This window comes from Bubalus bubalis, chromosome 1 (genome assembly GCF_019923935.1).
Source record: "Bubalus bubalis isolate 160015118507 breed Murrah chromosome 1, NDDB_SH_1, whole genome shotgun sequence".
NCBI classification, from domain to species: domain Eukaryota; kingdom Metazoa; phylum Chordata; class Mammalia; order Artiodactyla; family Bovidae; genus Bubalus; species Bubalus bubalis.
In genome coordinates, this window is record NC_059157.1 from 51,997,150 (window position 1) to 52,020,724 (window position 23,575).

General features: G+C 44.8%; 1 protein-coding gene across 3 annotated transcripts in view; it reads right to left on the reverse strand.

The window, feature by feature from the left end:
• Positions 1–3,265: 3,265 nt before the first annotated feature.
• The window catches only part of BACH1 (BTB domain and CNC homolog 1), a 60,570-nt gene continuing 40,260 nt past the window's right edge, over positions 3,266–23,575 (reverse strand). Inside the window, exon 5 of one of the 3 annotated variants that reach the window (XM_025281838.3) lies at positions 3,266–3,505. In XM_025281838.3, coding sequence (XP_025137623.3) covers positions 3,410–3,505 — 96 coding nt within the window. In that variant the 3' untranslated portion in view covers positions 3,266–3,409. Of the gene's footprint in view, positions 3,506–9,909; positions 10,174–18,865; positions 22,756–23,575 lie in introns of those variants that run through there. The other 2 variants (XM_025281830.3, XM_025281818.3) reach the window with 2 other exon arrangements.

A 23,575-nucleotide genomic window follows, 5' to 3' on the forward strand; every position in this document is an offset into this window, starting at 1 on the left:
GGGAGGCGATGCCAGCCCATCTAGGGTAATTACACGCAGGTCTTGAAACCCAAGCATCTAAGAGAACCAAGCCGAAACAGGCTGGGTAAGCAGCCTCGCCTCCCTGCGAAGGGCATTCCGGGGAGCGATCGCTTTCAGTTATGAAGCAGACAAAAATTATTTCCAAATGTCATTATTTCCAAAGATAGTTCTATTGATATGCTCCCCCATGCCTCTCCCGAGATCCATGATGAACTGCAAACGGCCTGCAGATAATAGAGTACAGAGTAGAAACAGCTGGGATGGGCAAGAGCAAAGCAGAGACTGAAAACTGGGTGCCCTTCAGGGCTGTTCCGCTAACGACTTTAAAGATCATGTAACACCTTTATCAAACGACATAGTCATTTGAACTGGGGGAAAAAAATCTGTAACTGGGAGGAGTGGTTCTTTTCATACAGGAAGGTTTTCCTGTAGTTGATTAATTTCAATGCTGGCAGTAGAAAATAGGTTGATATGGGGAGAGTTAAAAGGTAAACTTTCCTCTCTTGAATCATTTTCAGACATTTGAGAATGTATACCTTTTTTTTTAACTTCCTCTTGGAAGGGTTTAAGGATGATAAGAGGCTGAAAAGGGAATTTGTGTTAGAAAAGGAGGAGGTTTATGACAGAAAGCACCTCTCTTTTCTTGGTTGGGCTCAAAATACCTTGAAATAACTTTGTAGTTCCCATAAACCTGTCCATGCCTTCTTTAATCCAAAGAGAGACCAGTTAGGTGTCCCCTGAGAAGGTTCCATGATAAAAGAATCCACCTGCAGGGGATGAAGTTTCAATCTTAGGGTCTTGAAGATCCCCTGGAGGAGGAGATGTCAACCCACTCCAGTATTCTTACCTAGAAAATCCCACGGACAGAGGGGCCTGGTGGGATACTGTCAAAGAGTCAGACATGACTTAGTGACTGACAATTTCACTTCACTTCAACATCTCTATAGGGCGTCCCTGGTGGCTCAGAGGTAAAGAATCCACCTACGGATGCAGGAGACAAGACGTAGGCTCAATCCCATCAAGAAGATCCCCTGGAGAAGGAAATGGCAACCTACTCCAGTATTCTTGCCTGGGGAATCCTATGGACAGAAGCACCTGGTGGGATACTGTCCATGGGGTCACAAAGAGTCAGACATAACTTAGTGATTAAACAACAATAACATCTTTACAACTATGGACATATGTTGATCCAACTTGTGATATCTGCAGCAGGAAATCAGGCTAAATGCGAAAGGTCTCCTCCCTTGTCTTTTATCTTTTTAAGTATTTATGAGCACTTGCCAAGAATTAACCAGAACAATGGTTATATCAATCAGGGTTCTCCAGAGAAACAGAGATAGACTAAAAGAATATGTGTGTGTGTGCACATGTATATCCACACACACTGGGACCCGTTCCTAGAGATAGGGTGGGATCCATGTCACCCACAGCACCTGGTCTGTGAGTGGGAGAGGGGATGCTTCTGGGGGAGGGGGGTGCTTCTGCACTGGCTGGAGACAGGTACCTTACAGACTAGAGAGACAACCAATAGAAGACCACCCCTGCCAGATGGCAAAAAAGAGTCAGGGCCTTTTCCCCATGAATTTATTTTCCTCCTGTAAAGTGGGGAGCTCAGATAATTACAGGGAGAAGAAATTAAAATAATTTGAAAACCATTCATCCCATCTACAAAATGCTCATTCTCATCTATACAGTTATTTATGGTTTTCGAAAGCACTTTGTGGATCAGTACTTTGACTTGCACAACAGCAGCTCTAGGGGGCCACCTGGAGCTCTAGAGGCTTCCCAGATGGCTCAGTGGTAAAGAATCTGCCTGCCAAAGCAGGAGACATAGGGGACGCGGGCTTGATCCCTGGGTCAGGAAGATCCCCTGGAGAGGGAAATGGCAGCCCCCTCCAGTATTCTTGCCTGGAAAAATCCCACAGACCAAGGGGCCTGGTGGGCTACAGTTCGTGGGGTCGCCAAAGAGTCGGACATGACTTAGCAACAAAACAACAACGGGGGCACCATCTAGTGGGTAACAGGACCCCCGCTGGACACCTGACGTGAACCAGGCTTCTGTGCCACCACTCAGGGTGTGTCCCTCTCATGCTTAATGAACAGGAAACTCCCAGCCTACATGTCTGCTGGGAGGGAGATTCTCGGAGGTTCCATGAGAGGGTGCTCAGAGGCTGAGTGAGAGCAGAGGAGGAGGTGCAGAAAGAAAAGAAGAGGTTCAAGGCAAGAGAAGGAAAGCTCAGAACAAAGTGCCCACTGCCAACAGCATGAGCGGTATTTGTTTTCACAACTGGGTGACGAACAAACAGAAATGGATTGTCTCACATATCTGGAAGCTAAAAGTCCATGATCAAGGTGATGGCAGGGTTAGTTCCTTCTGAGGAGTGTGAGGAAGAGTCCACCCTTTTTAGTTTTTGTTTGTCAGCAATCTTTGGTGCTCCTTGGCTTGTAGGCACATCAGTCATCTCTGTCTTCATCTTTACATGGCGCTCTCCCTGCATGTGAGTCTGTCTTCTCCAGAGGTCCTCGTTGCATAAGTACATCAGTTATGCTGGATTAGGATGCATTCTGCACTGTTGTGTGCTTGTGTGCCTAGTCGTAGCCAATCTTTACGACACCATAGACTGTAGCCCACCAGGCTTCTCTGTACATAGGATTCTCCAGTCAAGAAGACTGCACTGGGTTGCCATTTCCTCCTCCAGGGGACCTCCTCGACTCAGGGATCAAACTTGTGTCTCCTGTGTCTCCTGCATTGCAGGCAGGTTCTTTACCAAGCAGCCATTGAGGAGGTTCAGTTCAGATCAGTTCAGCTCAGTCGTTCAGTTGTGTCTGACTCTTTGCAACCGCATGAACCACAGCACACCAGGCCTCCCTGTCCATCACCAACTCCCAGAGTTTACCCAAACTCATGTCCATTGAGTCGGTGATGCCATCCAACCATCTCACCCTCTGTCATTCCCTTCTCCTTCTACCTTCAATCTTTCCCAGCATCAGGGTCTTTTCTAATGAATCAGCTCTTCGCATCAGGTGGCCAAAGTACTGGAGTTTCAGTTTCAGCATCAGTCCTTCCAATGAACACTCAGGACTGATCTCCTTTAGGATGGACTGGTAGGATCTCCTTGCAGTCCAAGGGACTCTCAAGAGTCTTCTCCAATACCACAGTTCAAAAGCATCAGTTCTTCGGCACTCAGCTTTCTTTATAGTACAATTCACATACATACATGACCACTGGAAAAACCATAGCCTTGACTAGATGGACCTTTGCTCAGATGCATCCTAAAGGCTTCATTTTAACTTGATTACTTCTATAAAGACTTCAGCTCCAAATCAGGTCACTTTCTGAGGTACTGGGGTTTAGGTCTTCAACATCTGAATTTTGAGGAAACATGTTTCAATCCATAACAGATACTAGGTGTTTAGAGCTGAGCCCATCGACCACAGGTGAATATTGAGCATTTGAAATGTGGCTAGATGGAACAGAGATGAGCTGTGAATGTAAAAAAAGACACCAGAGTTCAAATACGCAGAGTGAAAAAAAAGAATGTAGGATACCTCCATAATCTTTATACTGATTACCTGCTAAATACTTTTGACATATTGGGTTAAATACACTATAACACAGAATGAAGATTAATTTCCTCTCTTTATTTTTACATTTTTCAATCTATGCGGCATCAAGAAAATTTAAAATTGCACATGCAGTTTGCATGTGTGGCTTGCCTTAGATTTCTATTGCACAGCACTATTCTAGAACCTGAAATTCACCAGGTCCCTGATACCTGGACACTTTGTGAGAAGATATTCTGAGCTTCTCATACAATTCTCTGACAATGAAGGCAAAATTAAGCATTTGATTCACTTAAAATGTGACATGAAGTAGATGGTAAACACTAAGCATTATACCTGTGCAACCTACTCTAAATGTGAAATAAGGCTTTGTCTAATCTAAGTGACAAAGGCTGTATATTGTCACCCTGCTTATTTAACTTATATGCAGAGCTGCTATTGCTAAGTCGCTTCAGTCGTGTCTGACTCTGTGCAACCCCATAGACCGCAACCCACCAGGCTCCCCTGTCCCTGGGATTCTCCAGGCAAGAACACTGGAGTGGGTTGCCATTTCCTTCTCCAATGCATGAAAGTGAAAAGTGAAAGTGAAGTTGCTCAGTCATGTCCGACCCTCAGCGACCCCATGGACTGCAGCCTTCCAGGCTCCTCCATCCATTGGATTTTCCCGGCAAGAGTACTGGAGTGGGGTGCCATTGCCTTCTCCGTATATGCAGAGTACATCATGCAAAATGCCAGGCTGGATGAAGCACAAGCTGGAATTAAGATTGCTGGGAAAAACAGCAATAACCTCAGATATGCAGACAGCACCACCCTTATGGCGAAGAAAAGCTAAGAAAGGGAAGAGGAACTAAAGAGCCTCTTGATGAAAGTCAAAGAGGAGAGTAAAAAACCTGGCTTAAAACTCAATATTCAAAAAACTAAGATCATGGCATCCAATCCCATCACTTCACGGCAGATAGATGGGGAAACAGTGGAAACAGTGATGGACTTTATTTTCTTGGGCTCCAGAATCACTGCAGATGGTGACTGAATCCATGAAATTAAAAGACACTTGCTCCTCAGAAGAAAAGCTATGACAAGCTTAGCATACTAAAAAGCAGAGACATTACTTTGCCAACAAAGGTTCATATAGTCAAAGCGATGGTTTCTCCAGTGGTCATGTATGGATGTGAGAGTTGGACCATAAAGAAGGCTGAGCATCGAAGAATTGATGCTTTTGAACTGTGTTGTTGGAGAAGACTCTTGAGAGGCCTTTGGACTGCAAGGAGATCAAACCAGTCAATCCTGAATATTCATTGGAAGGGCTGATGCTGAAACTGAAGCTCCAGTCCTTTGGCCACCTGATGCAAAAAGCTGATTCATTGGAAAAGACTCTGATGCTGGGGAAGATTGAAGGCAAGAGGAGAAGGGGGTGAAAGAGGATCAGATGTTTGGATGGCATCATCAACTCAATGGACATGACTTTGAGCAAGTTCTGGGAGATGGTAAAGGACAGGAAAGCCTGGCATGCTGCAGTCCATGGGGTCACAAAGAGTCAGACACAACTGAGAGACTGAACAACAAAAGTGACAGAAGATATATTTGATCAATAAGGATCACACTTTATTTTTATTACTAAGAACTCAATTTGGAACAGGCCACCCAATATCATCTTATAATAGTGGTTCCTGTTTAAGGTAATCACTTTTTCATTTACCTCGTATGAGAAAAATGAGGCGACCTAGCAAGGGTGCCTTTTATTAATGATTACCTCAGAATGGTACCAGTCATTATAAAAGACGGTTTTCCAAGTGAGATTTTGCATGTGCTCCTTGCCGATAAATCATGGGTTCCTTAGTGGAGTCACATCAATGCAGATGGATTTTGCTTTATGAAATGCACTGGGTTGTAAATACTCTGACCTTGTTTATAAAGGGAACCGGTTAGCTCACTTAATAAAGACATTAATTTGCCATGCAGCTTGGACTGATTACTCGTTAGCTGCTCTCTCCTGAGCAGCAGCTCTGACTAACAAGCGCGGTTGCTCTAATTGTAGGCAGTGGTGTGCTGCCACCTACGGCTGGAAAGAAAAAGGATCCTGTGCGGACTCCTGCCAAAGCCCCACTATTGAAAAGAGTTAGAGTGGGGGGAAAAAAAGGTTAGAACAAAATGCATTAAAAAATATACAACTTCAAGAGGGAGGGGCCATATGTGTACCTGTGACAGATTCATGTTGATGTATGGCAGAAACTAAGGCAATACTGTGAAGCAATTACCCTTCAATTAAAAATAAATATATTTTTTGGACCTTCCTCATGGACCTTTCCCATGTTAAAATCATTGTAAAACATTACCTTCCAGCAAAGAAAGCCTCGATGAAGCAGGTCATATAATATCACAATTGCAAAGCCTTAACCCAATTATTCTTGGTGGGGCTGGTGCAATTCTGATACATCAAACAGTGTGCGGTCTACTATAATCACTTCCCAAGTAGGACACTGTTTCTGTTTCCCAGAACTCACCTTGGGATCTCCACAAACACGACTTCAAAAGTGGATCGTATGTTAAAGGCAGAAATGTAAAGCTTTGGTGCAAATCTTCCTCCTTGACCCAAGCCTTATGTATCAACCACGCACTAGACCGCTCCACACAGAAGCACACGCTGTGCCTTGCACACTGCACGGTCATCGCTGAAGCCTTCCTCAAACCCGCTTTCATCTTTCTGAACAGCCTCACTGACTAGCAACCACTTCTACTCCGTCATTCAAGAAGGAAAGCTGGGAATAGTCCACGATTCTTCTGTCCTTTTTTACCAATCCTCCTTCCCACCTAACAGCAGTCTCCCTTTTCCTACCTGTTTCAGGCATCTGGCTCCTGCTCACTTGCCTTCCAGCACTTTCTTAGTCCAGCCCACCATGATCCCTCCTCTGACTATAGCCCTGGTCTCTTATTCATCTTCCTACCTGTTTCATGCATCTGGCTCCTGCTTACTTGCCAACCCAGACTTTCTTAGTCCAGCCCACCATGATCCCTTGTCTGATTATAGCCATGATCTCTTATCCATCTCCTCCATTCCATTCTTTCTCTCCACAATCAGCTTTCCTCACAACGGCCAAAGCAAACTTCCTCAAACACAGGACTGATCATATTACGTCTTTCAGAAGTTTCCTGCTGTCTTTAAGATAAATTCCAGATCCCATCACATACTTACCAGGGCCTGGACTCCTCAGCCCTCTCCTGGCTCATCGCGTGCCCCTCCTCCAACCTGGAATCCTCATCACAGGGACCACACACACAGCATTCAGTCATGCTAGACACACATTTCAGGTCTACAGACAAACCAGGCGCTCTCTCGCCCCTCAGCTTTCCCAGGCGCGGTCATCTAGGCTCAGAACACTCCTCTCCAGCCCCCTTAAACAGTTTCCTGTTCACCTTCCAGAACTTCACTGGTTGGCTCCTTGCAATCCCTCCTCAGTGTCTGTGCGTGCATGGCTCAGTCGTGTCTGACACTGTGCGACACCTATAGACTGTAGCCCGCCAGGCTCCTCTGTCCATGGGGTTCTCCAGGCAAGGATACCGGAGTGGGTTGCCATTTCCTTCTCCAGGGGATCTTCCAGACCCAGAGATCAAACCCGCATCTCTTACATGTCTCCTGCATTGGCAGGTGGGTTCTTTATCACTAGCACCATGTGGGATCCCCAGTTTCTGTACCTGAGGGTAAATCTCAGGAAGGCAGCTGGAGTCTAGAGTCCAGATATTCTAGCATTCATTCCAGTTATCTATTGCTATGTAACCACCCCCTAAACTTTGTGACATAACTATAATTTTTCTTTGTGTTCATGGAATCTGTGCCTGCCCAGTTGCTTCAGTCGAGTCTGACTCTTTGTGACCCCATGGACTGTAGCCCACCAGGTTCCTCTGTCTATGGGATTCTCCAGGCAAGAATACTGGAGTGGGTTGCCATGCCCTTCTCTAGGGGATCTTCCCAACTGAGGGATCGAACCAGTGTCTCTTATGATTCCTGCATTGGCAGGCAGGTTCTTTACCACTAGTGCCAGCTGGGAAATCCTATGGAATCTGTGAGTCATGGACAAAGATGGTTTGTCTCTGTTCCATGGTATCTGAGATCTCAGTTGGGGAGACTCAAACAGCTGGATATGGCTTCAATGACTGGGGATTAGGGTCATCTGGAGGCTTCTTTACTGTGGCTTTGAGCCTGGATCCAGCCAGTACCATCAATGGACATGCCTAACATAGGGTCTTTCTGTGTGACCAGGGCCTCCTCACAGCCTGAGGGCCTTGAATATCTGGGCTTGTTCATGGTGACCAAGGGTTCCAAAAACAAGTATTCTGGTATATTAAAAAAAAAAAAATAGGAGCTGCATGGCCTTTTGAGAGCTAGGTTCAGAAGTCTCATAAAATGAGTTCTATTGGACTTCCCTGGCAGCTCAGATGGTAAAGAATCCACCCACAATGCAGGAGGCCAGGATTCGATCCCTGGGTTGGGAAGATCCCCTGCAAAGGGAAATGGCAACCCACTCCAATATTCTTGCCTGGAGAATTCCATGGACAGAGGAGCCTGGCGGGGCTACACAGTTCATGGGGTCACAAAGGACACGACTCAGCAACTGACACGAACTATTGGTGAATGCAGCCACAAGTCCACCCAGATTGAAGAAGAGGGGCCATGACATCGATCCCATCTGTCAATGGAGGAGTGTCAGAGAATCTGTGGGCAGCCCGAGTCCCTGCTGGATGGTGGAGGCTAGAACAGCAAGCAAGAACAGATCATTTAAGAGTGACTCCCAGAAACCAGCTCCATGAGGGGTAGATGGAGAGAAAAGTCAGACCGCAAGACTTCAATCAGGGAACAGATAAGAAAATCTGCACACTTTAGTAGCAAATGCGTCTGTGCAATGATATATGCCGGACCTGGAAATAAAAACTAAACCTTTTAGTTAAATATTGTACATACCTGGTGCATTAAATGGGCCAGATTCAGAAAAGACAGTCCTGTAACGTCTGCTCTTCTTCCACCACTTGTGATACTCTGCGACGTCTCTTCTCTACCCCCTGGTGGCAGCTCGGGAAAATCTCAAAACTGTACCATCATTTTTGACTCAAAGAATAGTTTTTATTTTTAGGTGTTCAAAAACCCGGAAGAGAATCTATTCAAAATGTACATTGTGTTTCAAAAATGGCATAGCTTCACACCAAAATCCAGCGGTCTGGCTTCTTTTGAAAACCTGGGGACTTCCTGGCGGTCCCGTGGTTGAGACCACCTTCCAGCACACGAGGTGTGAGCTGAATCTCTGGTCGGGGAGCTGAGACCCCACGTGCCTTGCGGCCAAAAGAACAAAGCATAAAAAGGAAGCCACACGGTCATGAATTCAGTAAAGAGTTTCAAAATGATTTACATCCAAAAAAAAGAAAGAAAAGAAAACCTGAAGATCTGGTAACAGCTGACCTGCCCTGCAACAAACGGCAGGCGCAGAGGAGTGCTTGCCCCTTTCGGACGAGGTGAACGCCACAGCCCTGCTCGTCCGGTTCTGTGAATTGCCTTAAGCACGTCTACTTGGTCTCCTGGCTCTGGGACCCGCCCCAGAATGGGCACACGGCATCTTCTTTACTCCCTGACTCCCGTTCCTCCTCCTTGGCCCCTGTTTTTAGTTCTCTATACTGTTGATCTGTTTCATCCAGGGAGGCAACCAGACAGCAGCTTTCCCCTGGGGGTGGGGGGGTGCATCTCTGTGGTCCCCTCAGGGATCTCCCACAGGGACATGGGTGAGGCACCTTCCAAGCGACATCTGACAGTTACTGCTCCATCTGACACTCGCCTTCACCGTACCAACGTCTTGTCCCTTATGAGGGACGACGTTTCTTTCTTTTTTTTGAAGGGGACAACAGAGGATGAGATGGCTGGATGGCCTCACCAACTCAATGGACATGAGTTTGAGTAAACTCCAGGAGTTGGTGATGGACAGGGAAGCTTGGCGTGCTGCAGTCCATGGGGTCACAAAGAGTTGGACACGACTGAACGACTGAATGAAGGATGAAGGCAGGTCCTTACAGGGCTTCAGCCTACTTACCTGCCATGGCACACACTTGGCAGCAAGGTGGGCCCCTCTGTGGTAATGGGGCAGGCTGCCCTGCTATCTCTCTGCCCAGCCCATCCTCTCCTGCAGCTCAGCCAGCCTCCCCATCATTAGACCTCTCCACTGAGGACGCGGGACCTCTCCTTTCACACAGATAGCAGGCTCCCCACTGCAAATTATTAAGAGTACACATCAGGTTCTTTATGTTCCGTGCACAGGTCAGAAAAGAACTTCCAGACACAAGACAGAATGAAAGGAGAACAGAGTTTATTAGAGCAGGAGACGCTGTGAGCAGGCCAGCTTTTCCAGTGGTGAGGGAGTGTGTGTGCTAAGTCACTTCGGTTGTGTCTGACCCTTTGTGATCCCATGAACTCCTCCGTCCATGAGATTTTCCAGGCAAGGATACTGGAGTGGGTTGTCATGCCTTCTTCCAGAGGATCTTCCGGACCCAGGGATCGAACCCACGTTTCACGTTTCTTGATTTGGCACATGGGTTCTTCACCAGTAGCGCCACCTGGAAGCCCATGACAAATATGGGTCACCTGCCTGTTTTGGTCGCCAGGGAACAAAGGAATGGAGTAGGAAGCTTGTGAGTCATTTGCTGATTGGGTGGGATACGTGTAATTTCCTTATACAGGGAAGGAGAAGAACATGTTTCCTAACATGGGACAGGAAGGGACGAGCCAGGTGGCCGGGGAGCGCTCAAAAATTCCACAACAGTTCCAACACGGCAGGAAGGGTGATGAGGATCTGGTACTTTATGTTCCTGCGTCTACGGCCCCTTGAGCTCATCTCATACTTTTGGCCTCTGGGCACCACAAGGTTCCTTAAGAACCCTTTCTTACTTGCCTCAGAGAGCAGCCCAGGGGGAAACACACCAGTATCTCGGGTCAGACGCATCCAGCTGGGAGCAGATGTTGGCCTCCCCTTCCAGAGACACGCCATCTGGGTGAGGTTCTCCTGGTAGGCCCCCTTTCACTGAACTGGGAGGATCAGAAACTCCCCATCTGTGCCCCACAGCAGCCTCCACTCTAATGAATTCACCTGAAAGAATCTAGTCTCTCAATAGACCTTGAGGCTTCTCTTATCTAGACTGGAGACCAGACACTGGCCAAAATTCTCATCCAGCCTCTGCTAGTAAACCCTGGAGGTGCTTCCCAAGTGATTCTATGGTAAAGAATCTGCTTACCATTGCAGGAGATGCAGAAGATGCAGGTTCGATGCCTGTGTTGGGATGATCCCCTGGAGGAGGAAATGGCTACCCACTCCAGTATTCTTGCCCGGGAAACTTCATGGACAGAGGAGCCTGATGGGCTATAGTCCACAGAGTCGCAAGGTGTCAGACACAACTGAGCACACACATGCGTGCAGTAAGCCCTGTACAAATGTGTCTATGCTGACGTCTCTCTTTAATATGTGGGATCAATGTCTCCCACTGTCCTCAGCTATGAGGCTTAAGCTGAAATTCTAAGACAACAATGTCCCATGACACTCCTGTTATATATGAGACTGTATTTTCCTTGATGTATCAACATTAGACTCTATATTTAGCAGTATGCAATAGAACTTTCTACAGTGATAGAAATGGTCCATGTCTGCACTGTGCAAAGTGGCAGCCAGCAGCAACATGTGGCTGTTGAGAATTTGAAATGTCACTAGTGAGGCTGAGAAATTGAATTTTTATTACTACTTCATTTGAATTCACATAAGTTTAAACAGCTTCTTCTGGCTAGCAGGTACTGTATTAGAGGGCACCACTCTATATAATAACAAGACTAAAATTTATTATATGCTAGCTATGTACTAATTGGGCTTCCCTGGTGACTCAGGCAGTAAAGAATCCACTTGCAAGGTGGGAGACCTGGGTTCAAGCCCTGGGTTGGGAAGATTCCCTGGAGGAGGGAACGGCTACCCACTCCAGAATTCTTGCCTGGAGAATTCCTTGGACAGAGAAGCCTGGTGGGCTACAGTCCATGGGGTGGCAGAGTCGAACACAACTGAACAACTTTCGCTTTATGTACTAACTGGTTTTCTAAAAGGAATTATTCCAAACATTGTTTTATTTGATTCTTACTATAGCCATGCAAGATTGATCTCTTCTCCATTTTTTACTTCATAACTTAAGTCAAAAAAGAATCTTCAAAGTATAACCAACTAAAGCTCACTTAACTTCCCTCAGTTCTTTATTCAAATGGCATCTTCTCAGATGACTTTCCTTTGCCACCTTGTACAAAGCTCCCACTCTGCTCTTCTGCTTCTGTGCTTATTTTTCTCAAGGCCTTTTTCACCTTCTAATATACTCAATGCTTTATATTTCTGCTTCTGGTCCCTTTGTCTGGACTAGAATGTAAACTCGGTGAGGATAGAGATTTTCATCTCTCTTTCTCTCATGGGTCCCTGGAGCCAAAACAGTGTTTAGTGGTTCCTCCTGGAGCTTACTAGGATTTTGCTGAATGAATGAATGAGCTGCCTTCTAGAAGAGACAGTCCTGCTCCATGAAATCCCCACTGTTCTGCTGAGCCCTTGTCGGAGTTTGCAAGTGAGATGGTCCAAAGCAATCCTCAGAGACTGAGAGAGGAGGGAGCTGCACGTGGGCTCCCCAGGGCAATCAGGGGCAGAAGGGAAGAGGCAGGAGTAGGTGAGCTGGCATGAGGCCGAGACCCCACGTGAAGCCGGGCAGGCTGTGAAAATCCCCCAGGGGAGGGGGAGACCTCAAGATGGAGCTATCGCAGTGCTCACACTGAAGCTGTCTGTATTATGCTGAAATAAATATATTCCCCCAAATTGCAATAAAGCCTACTCTACCCATTCAGCTCTAGTGCCAGAGGCACTTTTTTATTGAAGTATAGTTGATGTACAATATTATATTTTATAGGTATATAATAGAGTGACACAATTTTAAAGGTTATTCTCTATTTACAGTTATTATAAAATACTGGCTACACTTCCTCTGCTGTACAATATATCCTTGTAGCTTATTTTAATATATTATAGTTTGTACCTCTTAATCCCGTACCCAGGGAGTATTTTGTTTGCTTACTTAACTTACCTGCTTACTTATTCATTTGGGTGAAATTAAAGGAAGCTATTGACTTTAATGACTTTATCAACAATGTCTAAAATATAGCACAAGAAACAATAAGGTGAACTATTTGGATGGAAGAAACTGCCTAAGACAGCAAGGAGATCAAACCAGTCAATCTTAAAGGAAATCAACCTTGAATTCATTGGAAGGACTGATGCTGAAGCTGAAGCTCCAATACTCTGGCCAGCTGATGCAAAGAACTGACTCATCAGAAAAGACCCTGATGCTGGGAAAGACTGAGGGCAGGAGGAGAAGGGGACAACAGAGGATGAGGTGGTTGGATGGCATCACCGACTCGATGGACGTGAGTTTGAGCAAGCTCCAGGAGTTGGTGATGGACCAGGAAGCCTGGTGTGCTGCAGTCCATAGGGTCACAAAACATCAGATGCAACTGAGCAACTGAAATGAACTGAACTGAAGTACCTAAGACAGAGTCACCATGAGACTCTAAGCCAATCGCACCACAAATATCCACGTTCACTCTCCAGAAATCCACCCTTCCTTCCCAATTTAAGGAGAGTATTCACTCACTATGTGTCAAATAGCTGACTAGGAGTTTAAAAGAATATGAATGAAAGTTTGAGTCAATCTGAGTCTGGTCTCAAGGGCCAGAAGACCCAGTATGGCATATGTACAGATAAAGAAGCTACAGGAGAAATCAAGTGGACTCTCCTACAGCTGTTCAGTAATGAAGTGTCAGAACCTGGCTTAAAAACTCAGTGTCTTCACTCCAGGCCCACGTTCCTTCTGTCCCCATCGTCCTCTTTCTGAAAAGATCTGGACTTTTGCCTGAGTCATTACTTAAATCTGTGCAATTCCTTTAATCCTGAAGTGCATACTTCCTTTTTTGCCTATTTAAAACACATTTGCAGCTGTCAGGTCTGCCAGACCCTAGTGAACACAAGGCCCGTCTATGAAGTGCTTGGTCTAGCCAAATTCCCCTACTTTATCTTAGCAGCTTGAACTCTTTTAATTTATACATGCTCCACTCCTCATTCTTGTCAGTTTCAAACTCCATTCTTGATTCCACACCAAGCTCCCCTCTCAGGTTATACTAATTTATCTGGTAGGCCAAAACAGGGCTGTCTGAGCAGATACCCAAATTTCTAGGCATGGTACGAAGGATTTCTTGGCAGACTAAATTCACCACAACAGACACCTCAAATATCAGATGTTGAGCACAGTAGATGAGGTCTTCTAAAAAAAAAAAGCAAATAAAAATCTCAAAGAAGCCTGAAACACAATGTTAAAAAAAAAATTCCTTTTTTTTTTTTTTTAAAGAAAAATTTATTTCAAAGGTACTGGTAGTGGTCCTGTTCATTTAAGGTTGTTATCATTTAAATCAAAGCAAACCAAACAGAAATTTAGTGATTTCACAAAAGAAAATTCTTTGTAATTAATAGTCCAAAGCAAAAAGACTCAAAGTTTCTGAGGTGGATCAAAGAGGTATTATTTTAGAAAGATTAAATTACAGTGAATATTTCCACATTTAATCATGCTCTGGGTATTATTTGCAAGACTTGCCTCGAAAGAGATTAATATCACATCAGAAACCTGCCTAACAAGACTGTATCTAGAAAATTATTTAGGTCCAGTCTCCAGAAAGAAGGAAGTTAACTGTTTAGGAAACAGTGGCTTTCCACACAGTGAGTAAATGGAAGCTAAAGCGGGAGAAGGGAAACAGTGTCTGCTGAAAAGACCAAGAACAAGTGAAGTCGCTCCGTCGTGTCTGACTCTTTGCAACCCCATGGACTGTAGCCTACCACACTCATCCATCCATGGGATTTTCCAGGCAAGAGTACCAGAGTGAATTGCCATTTCCTTCTCCAGAGGACCTTCCCGACCCAGGGATCGAACCCCGGTCTCCTGCATTGTAGGCAGACGCTTTACCGTCTGCTGCTGCTGCTAAGTCACTTCAGTTGTGTCTGACTCTGTGCGACCCCATAGATGGCAGCCCACCAAGCTCCCTGTCCCTGGGATTCTCCAGGCAAGAACACTGGAGTGGGTTGCTATTTCCTTCTCCAATGCATGAAAGTGAAAAGTGAAAGTGAAGTCGCTCAGTAGTGTCTGACCCTCAGCAACCCCATGGACTGCAGCCTTCCAGGCTCCTCCGTCCATGGGATTTTCCAGGCAAGAGTACCGGAGTGGGGTGCCATTGCCTTCTCTGTTACCATCTGAGTTCTTTCTAAATGAAAAGAGGATATGTGACAATCAGTTTTTAAAATCCTTTCCATTCTCTTTTCACTTACACTTCTAGAACAGTAAGACTTCCCTGGTGGTCCAGTGGTTGAGACCCCACCTCCCAGTGCAGGGGCCGTGGGTTCAGTCCCTGATGAGGAAACTAAGCCTGTGGACCACAACTAGAGAAGGCCCTGCCCACCACAAAAAGACCCAGTGCAGCCAGAATAAAAAGTAACTTAAAAATGAAAATAAACGTCCAAAATCTAGAACAGTGTAGATAACAGAGGTGAAGGGGAGAAAAAGAAGTGCTTGGGCTTAAGCACAAGGTAATACTTTGTTTTTAACCCTGAACCTACAGCTGCCTCTAGAAGCAGAGGAGGAAGCGGGGAGGCTGGGAACGTGAGTTCATGACCTTCACTGAGGCCTGCTTCTCTCTATACCTTGCTGTTTCTCTTCTTGTAAGCTCTCCATAAGGTCACAAACAGTCCGACACGACTGAGTACACACCCATAATAGTGTAAGCTTTCCAAAGTCACCAGAGTCACTGCCTCCAGATAATTCCTTCCCACATTTCCCCTTTAATCTCCTACGCTCTGGTTTCTGGGAGATCATTCGTTAACCTCTTTACCCCTTCCATCTCTGGAGAGCTGGGAGTTGATTCATGAATTTGGAAAAAATAACTGGCTATGCTCCGCTTGGGCGTGGACCTTCTTCCTCCTGGGATACGCATGCAGCACCTCTTGTGTTCAGCCCACTGCACAACCACGCAGATGAAGCAGAGGCAGTGCGCGCGGTGCGCTGCTGCTCAGAGGGAAATCTCTCAAAATCTCTCTCCGTGGAAACCAGGAGCAGGGAAACGTTCATTTCCTCCAACAGGGAACAAACTGATGACACAAACGTGCCTCATCCCGGAGTTCACACCCACATCTCTCTCTAAGCTACATCTTCAACTACAGTTTATTGTTTCCTTTTGGTTTTCCACCCACCATTCCTTTATTTCTCTACTTGCTCATCACCCAGGAAGGGACTCCCCAGATACCAAATATTTGGTGGGGGCGTGGCGAGGGGGAGGGCAGTGTTTAGAGATACTGAGAAACCACAATCAGAATAGAATTGGGTGGTGAGGACCCATGTGATCTGGAACCTCATGGCACCATGGTGCACAGTGGAAGCCAGGGGATCTTAACTTTGGTGTTGCCTGGGGGCTTGCACTGGGCCCAGTGGGTTTTCACAGTAGCTAGTGCAAGTGGCTTGGGTAAGAGGTTTTAAACCAGACTGTCACCCTTTTGAATTTGGACGGTCATTGTCGTTTATATTTCACTTGTAAAATATGACTTTCTGTGGGGTTCTAACTGCCTCTGTGGGCTTTTGAAAAGGCTCAGCGGGCATCTTTAAGCCATAGGTGCCAGGACCTCAGCAGAAGTGTGGGTCACCCTTCACAGGATCAACAGCACTCCTTTGGAGACTCAGAAGTGGTAATGGCTCCATGCCAAGACTCTAAAGTGACTCAGAGTTAATCATGACACACACAACAGTAGCACGTATTTGTGCCACTTGGTTTGAAATTGAGCCAATATCCAACCATTTGCACAGCTACATGCCCAGAACACATACCCAGTGTGCCCAAAGGCTGTGGCAGACGACGAGTACCCCGGAGAGTCTCCTCATCAGTGCCCACTTGCCAGATTCTACTGCCTATGGACCTAAATTCAGCTGACAGAAATACCCCTGCCCACAGAAAAAGCAAGGGAATTCCAGAAAAATATCTGCTTCTGCTTCACTGGCTATGCTAAAGCCTCTGACTGTGTGGATCACAATAAACCGTGGGAAATTCTTAAAAGAGATAGGAATACCAGACCACCCTACCTGGCTCCTAAGACACAGGTATGCAGGTCAATAAGCAACAGTTAGACCGGGCATGAAGTAATGGACTGGGAAAGGAGCTGTATTTTCTCACCCTGTTTAACTTATATGCGGAGCACATAATGCAAAATGCCAGACCGGATGAGTCACAAGCTGGAATCAAGATTGCCAGGAGAAACAGCAACTAGTTCAGACATGCAGATGATACCACTCAAGTGCAGAAAGCAAAGAGGAACTAAAGAGCCTCTTGATGAAAGTGAAAGAGTGAAATGTTGAAAACTCAACATTCAAAAAAGTGAGTATCATGGTATCTGGTCCCATCGCTTCATGGCAAACAGAAAGGGGAAAAGTGGAAAAAGCGACAGATTTTATTTTCTTGGGCTCCAAAATCACTGCAGATGGTGACCGCATCCATGAAATTAAAAGATGCTTACTCCTTGGAAGGAAAGCTATGACGAACCTAGACAACATATTAAAAAGCAGAGACATCACTTTGCCAAAATAGGTCAGTATAGTCAAAGCTATTGTTTTCCCAGTAGTTATATATGGATGTGAGAGTTGGACCATAAAGGCTGAGTGCCAAGGAATTGATGTTTTTGAACTGTGGTGTTGGAAAAGACTCTTGAGACTCCTTTGGACTGCAAGGAGATCCAACCAGTCAATCATAAAGGAAATCAGTCCTGAATATTCATTGGAAGGTCTGCTGCTGAAGCTGAAGCTCCAATACTCTGGCCACCTGATGCAAAGAGCTGACTCATCAGAAAAGACCCTGATGCTGGGAAAGATTGAAGGCGGGAGAAGAAGGGGGCAACAGAAGAAGAGATGGTTAGACAGCATCAATGACTTGATGGACATGAGTTTGAGCAAGCTCCGGGAGATGGTGAAGGATAGGGAAGCCTGGCGTGCTGCAGTCTACGGGGTTGAAAAGAGTTAGACACGACTTAGCAACTGCAAAACAGCAAAAGGACCTCAGAAAATGTGTGCAACATGGAATAAATGAACTTGCAGCAGCACGACTGTAGGGGCCCCGCGCAACACCAAGAGCACAACAGCCTTGCGAGCACAGCCCAGCAGCATGAGCCCTCAGCCTGGGCAGGCAACCTCAAGGCATGACCTCCAGAAAGGACTTCACAGGGCTGTTAGAACTGGGAAACATGTGCGCTGCTTTCCTGCTTTTTTCAAGGCAGCTGGGTCCCAATGCATTACAGTGTGCTGGTAAGGTTCTAGCTTTTAACGGGCAGTGCCAGGCCAGTGTCACTGACCCACGCTTGCCACCCAATTCCAGTCTGTATGCAGGACCAAGGATCCAAGGCTGGTCCCTCAACAATCCCAAGTGGCTTGTCTTTAGGTGCCTCTGGATTGCTTACGTCCATGTAAAGGAGAAAACATCCTCGGGAAGGCAACTTTCTTAGCTCTAAACATTGCTTTGCAAGGGGCAGCCTACTCATCTCTGAGACTCCAATCTGAATATGCCTGTTGACATAGGGATGTGGCCTCCAACCCCCTAGGGGGAGCTCTCACTCAATCCATCCTGGGTGCCAGAAACCCCTTGGAAGCATAAGAGCACATGAAGGTATTATGCAATGGTGAAGTCTCTCCCCCAGAAAGAGTCAATGTCTAAGGTCAAAACTAAGCCCCCACCCACCATGCAACATTACACACAGACGAGACTCACAAAATAACTAGACCAGCAGACCTTGATCTGGATTGCCGGTAACTCTGAGCAGCTGCCCAAAGCATGATTACAAAGGCCTGGTTAGAAGTTGAACGTAACATGGTTGATTTGATCCTGCAGATAAATTTTTCAAAACTGAGGACTGAAAGAGATACCCCTTAACCCTACAGCTCTAGCCGAAGACTAAAATTAAATCAGAAACAAGGTTAAAACCTGTGCTTCTTTAAACACCTGGTGATTGCTGAGAACCTTCTTTTCAGGCATGATAATCAACTAATGAAAAAGACTCCTTCATACAGATGCCAGAGCCATACTGTTTATTGACCAAAAGACCAAAATTAGTAAATTCGTATGAGAGGTGAGAAAATGGAAATGGAATGTACAAATCTAGTCAATCAGAAGCAGTTTTCGAGACTTTTATTAAACTGTCATTTTATTACCAACATCTAACATTCCTAGTTTTGCTACATTTGGGTAAGCACAATAGGAAGAAAATGTAAATTAAATACTATGAAAGTTCACCTTTAATGAAACATGATCTTGATAGGATATGGATATATAAATTTAGTGGTTTTATTGCATTGTTAGAAAATTATATTATGAAAGATACAAAAAAAAATCAATAGCTGTTATTATTTCTGTTTATTTTACAATCAGTATGCCATCTTTTGCCATTATGGCTTTAAATTTTCATTCTGCCCAACAGGTTTCAAAGAATAGTTTATTACATGCTTTAATAAAACAGTTAAAATATTTACAAATTCAAAATAGATGTTTCATAACTGAAAAAAAGTTCACCTGAGAATTCATTATAACATTGCCATTTTTTGATTTTTTTTTCTCCAAGTTGTTAATGTGGCTGAGTGTCCACATGCAACCTGTATCGTCTACTGTGTCAAATATATTTGATTCCTTATTTTAAATTAGTTAAGCATTAAGCTATAGTAAATTATAAGATGTACAGATGTAGTACTTAGATTTATATCCATGTTTGTTCTGAATATAGCAACTTAACAAATTATTTGCTACAGCTGCAGGATTCAAATAATGAGAAACACTTTAAGGTATGGTTATTTTACTGAGTTAGACCTAACAGCTTTTAAAAATCATCAAGCAGTGAGAAGGCTAACTCATAAAATAAGGAACCATAATCGTGTAAATACACCATATACAAACTGAAAATCACCTTTGCAAAGTTCTGCATGAAGGAAAAGATATACACTGTATACACATAATCCTGTCATTTGTCTTCGGCAGCATCAAAAAAAAATCAATTTAAAACAAATTTTCTTAGAAAAAACTTCTTTAGAAGTTAATGTTAAAATAGGCATAAATGTGTAATGCTATGCAATATATAAAAAACTTCCCCACTTTATGGCCAAAAGACATAGATAAAAAAATTTTTATCTCTCTGTTCCTCTGGATTACAACTTGAAAATCATGTAGGTATGAGGTAGTGTAGTTACTTGTATTACATGCTGGTTATTAAAAGTAATGCTCTATTTTATGAAGTAATACACTTGGCCGATAATTAGAATATCATTAAAATAAACCTTAATGCTAAACTGTTTATATGTAGCAAGAAATTTAATCCAAGTGCCTTAAAAACTGTATTTAAACTCTGGAGACAGCTAGGTTTCATCATAAAATAGGAAGTAATCTTTCAAAGCAGTTATTTACAGTAGCAATTAAAGTACGAGACTGACATTTGCACATACACAGACCGGTGCGAAAAACAGCCGAGTGCACACTGAGGTAGGAAATGAAGGAGTCCGTCGGCTTGGGTAAGATTTTACACACTGTAAACCAGAAAAGGTTTTATATTATTTTATATTTTGAATTTAAAATTACAAGTATCAAAGAAATAGCTAGATGGAATACACACACACACACACACACACACACACACACACACACACACACACACACCATTGATCACTGTTTTGTAGTATGGGATTCGTTATCATAGAATTAAATTCTCCCTGACAAATTCTTAGGTGTACTTATAAAAGCCTCTAGAAAATAAACAAGTCCAACTAGTTTTTTCCTACAACAGCTAAGCTGATAATAGAAATAACATACAAACCACTAAAAAGATAGTGGTAATAGCTCCCGCAACACCGGCCCCCATGAAAAAGGGTACTATTAGACGAATTACTCTGAAATGGGAAGCCTGGTCCCCACGTCGCCTCACAGGCCTACTGGCTTCAGACCCATTCCCACACGTTAACTACACAAGCCCTCTGCCAGACTCAAGATGCACTCTACACAAGTCAGGTGTCTAACCTCAGTGAAATGAAGTACTTTCCAATCCAAACTCTAAAAATTACTTTCTGTACCCTTTCAAACTGGATTCTGCAAATGTTTCTCTGAATGCAAATATTCAATGTTGCTTTCATCACTGACAGGTCCACAGCTTTCTATACCAGCAGAATGGCTAAGAACCATTGCATAATGGCATGGGATAAGGGTTCCGATTATTAGAAAACTATCTTAAAACAGGATTGAATAAACACAAAGACTGATTTTAAAATGCCCAAGTCCAAAATGATGGGTGTGCCCTTAAGTGCTAGATTTGGGGAGGAGAGCAAGACTAAATCAGGCTTCCAAATTCAAACCCACAATGGTACAAAATTATGTTTTTAGCCTGTCTCACAAACCTACATGGTTGTTGTGGACACATTTTGATCTATCGTAATGCTTTTTACAAAGAAACCACAGACCTTCAGAGACAGGATGGGAAATGAACTGCCACTCCTGATAAACGCAGGCCATCTTTCCCTGCGACAGCAGGTTCCCTTGTATGAGTGGCCTCTGGCGGGCACGCCCCCAGCCTTGTCCCAGGTGAGCACTCCAGGATTCCAGAGAGGCTAAGACAAGGCTGCCATCACAGGAGCTCACGTCACTGTGTCCTGAGTTTTATTTCTCCTCCCAAAAGGACGAGAATGTGAGCAAACAGAAAGATCATGCTGGACCCAGATGTAGAAGAGATGAAGAGGAAAAGAGGGAAATGACACTTATCTACTGCTGATGCAGCCAGGACTCTTAAAGTCGACATTGAGGAGGATCAGGAGCCTCTGCCAGAGGCTGGCCTCCTGCCCGGGGTTCCTAACTGTTTCCAACGTAGCCGAGGATCACAGCTACAGGCCAACCAGTCTCCACTTTCAGCAAGAGCTGAAAGAGCAACATGCCAGGGTTCAGGCGAGATGGGCTCTACGTGTTCCCACTTCAGGCCTACAGCACTGTGCCCGAGGAGGTGACACCTCACTTCCCAGTAGCATGGAACTCTGTCAGCATTACTTGGAAGAAAATTTTCTTTTAAACCAGTATGTTGTAAGAAGGCCAGATGATTAATCTTTTGCAGGCTACTTCTTTAGAGCAGGAAGTGTCTGCAGAGGTTTCAACCTGTTTAACTGTTGTCTGATACGCTACAGTTTTTCACTTTCTTATTTACTTTGAACACTGGGAAGAATCATTGCCAATAGCTGTTATTCTTTAAAACTGAGCAGTTTTCAGTACCCTTGCTGGAAAATCCCATGGACAGAGGAGCCTGGTATATGCTACAGTCCACGGGGTCACAAAAAGTCAGACATGACTGAGCGACTTCACTTTCTTTCTTTCTTTCAAAGCCTTACTGCATTTCCATGTGGGAGTTTTCAGCATCCAGGTGGCAGATCATTTCTGCCCCTCCTGTGGAAATGAAGGAAAAGTCAAGGCTGACATCAAAGGAATTCCCTTAACAGCAAAGTATGAGGGAAGACAAACCATACTGTCAAGAGACAGGTGGCCATATCAGGCTTTTAAGACAATGTCAAGATGTCAGTAGGAAATAGCCGGAGGTGCGTTTACTCATCAGTAGTACACTTGTCGGTCATCTGTTGACAGAAGTCTGAGATGCCCCCACTCTGTCGACAGGGCTCCCTCGGCTCCGAGAGGGTGCTGGCGGCCGTCTGGGACTCCTGGCCCCGCACACCACCCACCTCGCCTCCCTTGGTGCTGGGGTAACATAGGCTGGGCTCCCCGGCAGGCAGTCCAGCCGCAGGCCTTTCAGACAGACTCAGGATCGAGGGTAACGCGAGCTCACTATCAGGAGTGCTCTTGCCTTTCTCGGAAATTAACAGGGAGAGCGGGCAGTCAGAGGCTGAGTACTTGGCGAGGATCTGTATCTGTTCTTGACTCAGAGCCGCTTCTTTACAGACTTGCTGGCAGAGCCCGGTCAGGTTCTGCTTGGTCTCGCCCAGCGTGGACAAAATGTGATCCCTCTCCTTCAACAAGCTCTCCTTTTCGTTTTGCTGTAGGCGAGAAAGAGAATACGGTGAGCTGTGTTGATGAGCTTGTCAACATGGCTAGGGTGTGCATTCATTCATATCCATGGCGCCTCCTCATCATGTAAGGTCATGGGGAATTTTTCCTGCCAATTCCATTCAAAAATATACTCAATCCTGAGGCTCATAAGCCCTCATCCCTAACAGGCCTACACATATCTTGGAGTTCAGAAGTACTTAGATTCTAGAGACAAAGTATAGATGCACACATAATTCCTCCAGCAGCATCTGAAGCAGCACCCCACTCTCAGACACCTTCCCATTTCTAAATAAGACACACGAAAGCATCAATAGACAAAGTAGGATACATAACAACTGGGTACCCTGATCTAGCTTTGTGTCAGTTTTTTGGCCAAAATAGTTGCAACAGACTTGCACAGTTTTCAGAGTTTTTTGGATCTGTGGACTGCAGATAAACCCGTGCAGACTCTGGGGATGAAATACAACCTCCACAAAAGCTCAAGTGAAGTGATCATAACTCCAAAGATTCTAATCACGACTGGACATTAGCTGTGCCAGACACTGTGCTAAATGTTTCCAAACATACCATTTCAACTATGTAATCCTCACGATGACTACTGATTTCAGGAATATCAAACACATTTTACAGATGGGGTTCAGATTTTAACATGCCCAGAGTCAGAAAGCTAGTAGGTGAGTGACTGACATGTGAAGAATGGAGGGGGAGGGGAACTGTGTTTATTAATTACTATTATTGCTATTTAGTCGCTAAGTCATGTCCAACTCTTTTGCGACCCTGTGGGCTTTCCACAGGACTTACTAGACA